An 8,467-nucleotide genomic window follows, 5' to 3' on the forward strand; every position below is an offset into this window, starting at 1 on the left:
GCTATTCACTTTAGGCGTGCAATATTGCTAAACCCTTTCTAAATCACTAACTCTCAGAGACAGCAGCGCGCTTTCCCAGCACACCCTCTGATCCCCCCCCCCCCACTCTCTCTCTCTCTCTCTCTCTCTCTCTCTCTCTCTCTCTCTCTCTCTCTCTCTCTCTCTCTCTCTCTCTCTCTCTCTCTCTCTCTCTCTCTCTCTCTCTCTCCTCTCTCTCTCTCTCTTTCTCTCTCTCTCTCTCTCTCTCTCTCTCTCTCTCTCTCTCTCTCTCTCTCTCTCTCTCTCTCTCTCTCTCTCTCTCTCTCTCTCTCTCTCTCTCTCCCTCTACCTCTTTCTATATATATATATATATATATAATATTTATTTAATCGCATCGTATTTTTATCCAATTTCTCCTAAGTCAGATGTGTTGTACGGTTTTGTGGAAATACATGAGCTTTGGTGCTTCACTGATGTAAGATCTGATATGCCATTGCGTTTCTACATTTGCCTCGAAATAGGTTTGGTCCAGTCATGCTTTAGGAAAGGTGCAGACGATCTTGGACCTTGTCTAAACACACGTCCGGGTGGCCGTTAAATGCGCCACCCTCGTGTGTGTGTGGGGGGGGGGGGGGCAATTTGGCCTCTGGCTGAGGACGTCTATGCTGAGGATCTCAAGACTAAGGAAGTCAAGGACACCAAATTTGCAGGGAAGGTGGGGTTTCTATGCACTCCCTTGTGTTAAATTCTCGGGTGGGCAAATTGTGACCTTTTGGTCAAACAAGGTCACACATGGGCAAACTTAACATCGGTGTCCAAAGTGACCTCAGATTTCCTTACGCAACCGTCTGGAACATGTGTACCTACCTCTCATAAGCAAACTAGCACTGGCGCTCATATCAGGGCAAGGGCATATCCTTAGGTCAGACCGACCATGTACCGATTTTTAAAGAAAATATTTGAATTTACAATCGGTACCAATTGCTATACTAGGCAACATGCTACTGAAAGCAAAATATCGATCGGGGTGTGTTTAGGCCAGCGACCGCCTCTGATCTTCATAACCTCGAAATCAGAACTCTTTTGACGTCGCTATCATCCAGAGATGTCTTATATACCTTGATATAATACCTTGGTATGGTCCCCATACCGGATACAAGGTCAATAGAATCAGTCGTAATCCTTATCTAAAAAGTTTAGTTAAAGCCATCTCAAAGTTACATGACTTCGAAGCACCTCGCTGTCGTATGGCATTCAGCGACTCCCGTAGCACCGTCTTCGCTGACGGCCATGACCTCCTTCTGACCTCCCACAGGTCAGCGACCCTGCAAGGTGCATCTAATTTCGTTTTACTAAAAGATCGGGTTTTCGATTGCCTACTGCTGTCATTTTGGAAAACCGTTGGGGTCGAATTTCCCCCACGCGAGCGCGTCTTAAATAATTTTAACTTTCGTCGTCATTGTCGGTCTTCCGGGGAAACTTCTACATGCGTAATTAACTATTGCACAAAACAGTTATAAGAACAGCCACGGTCATAAAGAGTTGACTTCAGAAGGTTTGCGTCACCGCCCATGTTGAGGCAAGCATTTGAAAACGGATTCATGAACGTTTTGTTGGGGTGTGGGCCGCTGTTGGCTGCGTCCCTGTGGCATTTCTTGCTGGGTGTTCTTCATTCTGTAGCTACGGTGCCAGAACAGCTGGCGATGGGTCGGGTCCAGCCGTCGGCAGCCATGACGTGTAGCAGCAGCAGTTGGCGTCCGCCGTGTACAGATGGAAAGCCATGACGTGCAGCAGCAGCGGTTGGCATCCGCCGTGTACAGATGGAGACCCATGGCGCACAGCAGCAGCGGTCGGCATCCACCGCCCACAGATGGAAAGTAATGACGTGCAGCAGCAGAGGTTGGCATCCGCCGTGTACAGATGGAAAGCCATGACGTGCAGCAGCAGATGTTGGTATCCGCCGTGTACAGATGGAAAGTAATGACGTGCAGCAGCAGAGGTTGGCATCCGCCGTGTACAGATGGAAAGCTAATGACGTGCAGCAGCAGAGGTTGGTATCCGCCGTGTACAGATGGAAAGCCATGACGTGCAGCAGCAGAGGTTGGCATCCGCCGTGTACAGATGGAAAGCCATGACGTGCAGCAGCAGAGGTTGGTATCCGCCGTGTACAGATGGAAAGTAATGACGTGCAGCGGCAGAGGTTGGCATCCGCCTTGTACAGATGGAAAGTCATGACGTGTAGCAGCAGCAGTCTGCGCACGCCGTATACAACTGAAGAGCGGCGGGTAGCTGTGGTGGCTTCCTTTGGCGATAACCTGTGTCTTAATTTGTGTTTGCGCAACTTGGCGAGAAGCGGAAATGCTTTTGCAACATGACCCAACGTCACGAACAGGTTATACTTCAGGCTAGGTTGCCGCCAAATTATTAGCGCACGCGACGCTGCGCGGTGCAGCGACGCTACGGCCTGCGCTGGGGGCGCCACCCTGCTCCGCCGGCCCGCGCCGCGCTGCAGACGCTGCTTACGCCACCACCCAGCCCATTTCTGATAGCAGGCGCGGGTCGTGCCGGCGTGGTTCTCGCCTATCGCACAGCGGCGTCACGCCGCCCACAGCACCGGCGGTAAAGCCACAAGGTTCACAGCTCACAACGCAGATGATCGCTATCCCGAAAACCACAATGTGCGGCACGGTGGGATTTAGTGCCTGAACGGCGTTTGACTCCCTGCAGGCCGCAGTGTTTGTACAACAATTCCGCTCCCACAAGCGACGCGAGGGTAAAAGACAACGTCCTTAGTCGATGATAGTTCCAGACCCTCGTCAAACCGAATTAAGCAAACACCGGCATGGCATGCATACGCGTTGTGGCGCAAATGGATGGGATGGCCGCAAATGATGAGCGCCTTTTCCCTAGTCCAACGGAAAACTTGCGAAAATGTCATTTTGCATATCAGCATTATGCCTTTGTGACTTAAACATGTTTCCACTGATACTCCAGCAGAGTCATTCCCACCGATACCACATGCATTCAATGAGATACCTTCGTGAATACGCGTGCGGGACAAATGCATAAGAACACCAACACATCCCTTGCCAAACCACGCACTGTCAAGTGTCACGGAGTCGTTTTCAGCCCCAGCTTGAACTCTGATCGGCGTTTCTGGCCTCCAGGTGACCGCGTGACGGGCGTGACAGTGTCGTTCCCAGCCTCCGCTCCAGCTCTGAGCGGCATCTCTGGCCGCCAGGTGACCGCGTGACAGGCGTGGCAGGTGTCATTCTCAGCCCCAGCTCCAGCTCTGACCGGCGTCTCTGGCCGCCAGGTGACCGCGTGACGGGCGTAACTCTGTCGTTCTCAGCCTCAGCTCCAGCTGTGATCCGTGTCTCTGGCCGCCAGGTGACCGCGTGACGGGCGTGACGGTGTCGTTCGGCCAGATGGTGCTAGAGGACGCCGTGTCCATCCTCGGCTACGCCTCGCCGTACGACGTGCAGCTTCACCTGCAGCGCGAGCCGGGCCGGCGTCGATTCACCACCTCAGCCCCGGCCACCACCGCCGCCAGGCTCAGACACCCAGCCTTCCGCAGCCAGAGCTCCGAAGACCTGACCAAGGTAGGGCGCGCTCGGCTGGCTGACGCGTGGCCAGGCGCACCTGAGGCGGTGTTCAGTATCAAAGTGCTGTAGCTTCGGTTTTTGACGTCGGGTTCAGGCACGATTAGTGTCGAAACATGATTGGCGCTGTTTGCGAACGATCTGTTATGATCAGTTGCACAGCCTTGAGCGAAGTCCGGCAAAAATGTTTAATTTCGTCACCTTTTTGTCTACATACACTGAAATGGAAATGTGCAGTGGCTTCTAAAGATGCGTTTATCGTTGTCACCATGTGCCTGTTTGCAAGGTATTGAACAATATATTTATGACTACTATGGATTTACTTAGTGGTTTGCGTGTTGTGTCGTGTCGCTTATTTATTAAGCAAGCGGCCATCTTGTTTCACCCTCCAATCACGATTTATCCCCCCCAAAAAACGTGCTCAGGGAGCGCAAATAACGGCAGTGCCAATATGACATGCCGCTGGGTTGACCTTGTGACATGCGGATGGTCCCATTTCAGATCAGTGGGGCGTCGCTTCCGCTGGCCAAGCGTCCGCAGCCCGCGAAATCGGGTCGCCCCACCGCCAAGGGCAGCTCCCTGCAGACAGAGTCGAGCACCGCTTCTAGGCAGTCGCCCACTGGCGAGAAATCCTCCAAGGCGACGCCATCGGAGAGCCGCACCGAGACAACTCTCCACGTCCAGCGCAGCCATCCAGCGGCCATGCGTGTAGGCTCAACTGCGGCGGGCTTCCGAGAGATGGCAATTGATGTACCCGAACGCTTCGAGGCCGACTCGAAAGGAGACGTAAGAAATAAGCGCCTGGATCTTCCAAAGCCAGTGGCGAACAGGTCACTGATATCTGCATCCGATCAGCTATTTTTTAAATTGACAATCGAAAAGAGCCTCTGGACAGGAGGTTATTCCGCCTGGCGTGCATAGGCATGTGCGTGAATGCGAGGCCACCCTGCCCAGGTCAGCCGCAATCTCTTCCCTGCAAGGGTCGGGTTCCCATGTTTTTTAAGCGTCCGAGAAATGACGGTCATGCGTAAGCACATGCGCCGACGTTTGGTTGGTCGACACTGACCGCCGATGACTGATGGGGCAACGGATGTCCTCTCACGCTAGGGGAGGAGATAATCATTTAAGCCATTTCTCCCCAGTCAAAATCCATAGAGCCGACGCTAACTTGTCAAAAACTGGAGGGACCCAGCCTCAGCGCCGCCTCCCCCGGTTTCCGCACCGTTCTACAATGTTTCGTTGCTGCTTTCCATCACACGCGTCTGCGTTTGCAGATGGAGAGTGCATCCGCTCCGTCCAAGGTCCACAAGATCGGGATCAGAGTGCTGCCACTGCCGACCGACCCGCCGACCCAAAAACGTCCCGGTGGGGCTGGTGCGGAGAGCCCCGTGGGTCCAGCGGGTGCCGCGACTCCGGTGAGCCCCACAGCCGGTGAGACGCGTGACAGCCGCCGCAGCGTGGCGCTGGGCGTGCCATCCCTGCGGCTGGCAGCCAGGGATCACGAGGGCTTCAACGTGGATGCGTGCCTCACCAAGGTGGCCAACGACATGCCGTGCAGCCGGGACATGGACGGCGAAACGGGCGAGCCGACGACGCCGCGCAGCCTCGGCGACGAGACCGACCACAGGCGCGTCCGCATGGGCACCTCTAGCTTTAAGAGGCAGAACAGGGTGGACCAGACCTCGCTCGACCGGGAAACTGGCTTGCCGAATGAGACGGAGAAAGGCTCGGCGAATGAGGTGGTCGGTGACACGCAGGGCTTGCTGAAGATTGCTGGAGACGGCGACATTAGTTTGAGTTCTACGGAGATAACTGAAGATGGGTTTGCTGCTGAAAAGCTTCCCACCTCACTGACGGAGCAGCGCGATCAGGAGTTTCCACACGATCATCCCTCGGGAGAAGTGGAGCAAGACATGGAACTGAGCCAACGCGAAACGCGTTCCAGGAAAGGCAGCAACAGCTCTAGTTCCAGCTCAGATGTGGAAGGAAGAGCCGGGGATTTGGATAATAAAACCCCAGCAGTAGGTCTTGATCCGGGCAGGAACGCCACGAGTGTGGACAAGACTCGCCAGAGGAGCTCCAGTTCCAGCTCCAGTAGCGCCAGTTCCGGAGCGCAGCGACCAGAGAACATGTGGCAGGACATGCCCGACGAGATGCGGCTGGCGGCGGGAGCAGCGCAGGACAGGAGAGGCCGGCAGACCGGTCGGCAGGCGCCCCGCATCCACGCCGGTCTGGACGCAGCGCTGGCCGCGGGGAACGAGAACACAGCACCCGGCCAGATGGAGGAGCACGCGCTCGACGCGTCTCCCAGGGATGCGAGCGGGGGCGAGGCTGGGCCGGTGGATGAGGAGGAAGTCAGAAAGGTGGTGCGGCCCGATGTCGTCGAACTGGAGAAAACTACAGTGTCGCGACCAAAGATTGACAAGCTGGAAGCGTTCAAGGAAGTGTTGGCCATGACGCCTGCCCAGCTCGTGAAACGAAAACGAGATGATGTGGAGGAGGACGTTATTGGTGAAACAGTGGAGAAGAGCTCTGCCCACAGATCTTCCGAACCACAGGTGGACAAAATGCCCAGAATCACTGGTGAAGTGACCGGTATCGTCGAGGTCGGCGAGAAAAAATCGAGCAAGACAAATCCAGTCATCGTCAGCGCCATAGAGACTAGCCCGCGCTCAGCCAGCCCCACCCAATCCCACGACATGGCAACCGAAGGCGGGAGACGAGGCAGCTCGCCGTCTGGCACGTCCTCTGGCTCGCCGGACAGCGGAAGGGCCGTGACGCGGCCGCCACGGCCTCCGCCGCCGCCGCCGCCGCGGCATCCGGCCAGCGACGGCGACGGTGAGCGACTGAGCTCCTCGACCGGCGACCTGAGCAGGCAGGGCCGGCCCGAGTCACCGCCGCTGGGCCGCGCCGTCTCGCTCGAGCTGGCGCGGCCAGACTCTCCCGAGCCGAGCGGCCAACCGCGGCGTCTCTCGGCGGCCGCCTGCGAGGGGCCGCAGCTCGACCTCAGCCGCGTCGGTCGGCAGGACGGCGAGGACGGCGGCCACGGCCGCTACGGCGAGCTAGTAACGGCACCCGGCCGCGTGCCGCGAGACTCGCTTCGCATCTCCCCCGAACCGTCCTCAGATGAGGAGAATGCAGAGGAGACTGGTCAGGTCTCAGGCACCAACGGACATGGGAAGGCCGGCTCGAATCATGTACCGCACCCAAAGGCAGCCGCGCCTGTGGCGCCGCCTATAGTGTTGGCAGTACTGCCATCTGTAAAATCGGAGCAGCCCCGATCGGTGCTGAACGGATCGGAAGCCCACGCGGTCGACCACGCGGCGCATTCCTCAGCAGAAACAGCCTCGAGGACGGCTGCTGAAGACCACGGTCCGAGTCGGCCAGAGCCGCGTGTGCCGCCCACCCCGGCACCGCGGTTGGCGCCGGCGCCGCGGGCCGACCTGGAGGTGTTCCAGATCAGCGAGCAGGAGCTGGACGATGTAATGTTGTCGCACCGGGACTACCTGCGGCGGGAGGCCGAGCGGCGCGCGCTCGTATGCCGGCTGGCTGCAGACGAGGCGCGCAGGTCGAGCCCCGCCCCCGATCCGTAGTAGGCCTGGCCCGTCCTCACGCACGACGGTGAGGCACAGGCTGAGACTGTGCCGGGCTCCGGACCACCAAAGTGATACGATACCCTTTGATCCGGAAGAAAAAAACCGGACTGTAAACTCGCTCTTTGCGCGCGGAAAAGAGAACCCAGCTAAGTCAGATATTTTCTCCGTCAGACAGCGAAAGCAAGTGCAGACTGCCCTTGAGAAGAGTGGGCAAGAAGTCTGAAAGGTGTGAATTGTGGCGTGGTCCATCAAAACCCGACCGTCGCTTGTTTCAGTGGACCGGCGCCGAAGTAATTCACCGATATAAGAGAAAGCAAAAGAGAACATATAGACCGCTAGATTTTATATAAGTGATGACACAATCAATGAACCTTAGAAGGGTTTCCAATAATGAGACGGTTCAGACAGTGACAGCGTACGTTGTTAGGCCGTCCCACCACATAAGAGACGAATGCTCGTAATCTCATTAACATCGACAACGGTGGTAAAAAGAGATCAGTGAGCGGCTCCCAGATGTCAGACAGGTGTATATATGCTCCGGTGCAGGGGGAAGGTGCACACTTTCATCAAGTTTTCTAAGGTTTAACGTTACGCTTATGGCTTTTCATGAAAAGAAATGCCTGCGAAAACCTCGATGCCTGCCGATAATCTTTATCCGTGGCGGAGCCAACGGACAGCAAATAGTCGAGCAGGTGATCGAGCAAACGTCGCAGTGCGCCAGAGGTGGCGCGGTGTTTTGCACTGTGTCGTATTGCACGTGCTTCACTGGCGCCGTGAGGTCGCGTGGATTATGCATGCATGAATCTGTGACCTAACCACAGGTTTCGCAGGCGAAAGACCATGGCGCTGCCGGGATTAGGTCATCAAGTGCGTGCCCCGGGGGCATGGGGCTGTGCAAGGCTGTATACGCGGCCACCTAGGAATTACATACCGTCCACGTGGCCGGCCATCGGTGACTTACGTTCAGTGGGCCGCGGCGGTGCTGTGCTGGAAAAGGAGGACTAAGCATGAACTTAGTCAAATGACTGACCGAAGTGCATGTTGAAGCAGTGACTTCAACTGAGTGACTACTGATCACGCGTTGTATGCTTCGTGAGCGGAGGCTGGGAAGTCGTGTCTGTCGCGAGCCGTCCGAGCGGCGGTGATTTGATGATCATTCAGTGTTTTAGCTTACGGTTTGGGCAGTGCATTTCGCAGACAGCTACTGCACATTGTAAAAGTGGAGCGGTTCTTAACGTCGACCATGATCTTATCATTGACCTCGGCAACCGAACGAATGTGATGTGTAA

The 8,467-nt window shown here is 56.3% G+C and overlaps 2 protein-coding genes across 3 annotated transcripts in view; one reads left to right on the forward strand and one right to left on the reverse strand.

The window, feature by feature from the left end:
- LOC119093111 (uncharacterized) overlaps positions 1-8,467 on the forward strand; it is a gene marked incomplete at its 3' end in the record, with an annotated part of 31,190 nt that extends 22,723 nt beyond the window's left edge. For both annotated transcript variants that reach the window (XM_037216008.1, XM_037216009.1), the window contains 3 exon segments: positions 3,371-3,582; positions 4,084-4,368; positions 4,857-8,467. In XM_037216008.1, the coding sequence (XP_037071903.1) occupies positions 3,371-3,582; positions 4,084-4,368; positions 4,857-7,175 (2,816 nt within the window).
- LOC119094198 (gelsolin, cytoplasmic) overlaps positions 8,142-8,467 on the reverse strand; it is a 16,934-nt gene continuing 16,608 nt past the window's right edge. Inside the window, exon 9 of the mRNA XM_037217274.1 lies at positions 8,142-8,165. Coding sequence (XP_037073169.1) covers positions 8,142-8,165 — 24 coding nt within the window. The remainder of the gene's footprint in view (positions 8,166-8,467) is intronic.

Source organism: Pollicipes pollicipes, unplaced genomic scaffold, assembly GCF_011947565.3.
Source record: "Pollicipes pollicipes isolate AB1234 unplaced genomic scaffold, Ppol_2.1 Scaffold_4002;HRSCAF=4701_pilon_pilon_pilon, whole genome shotgun sequence".
Lineage (NCBI taxonomy): Eukaryota > Metazoa > Arthropoda > Thecostraca > Pollicipedomorpha > Pollicipedidae > Pollicipes > Pollicipes pollicipes.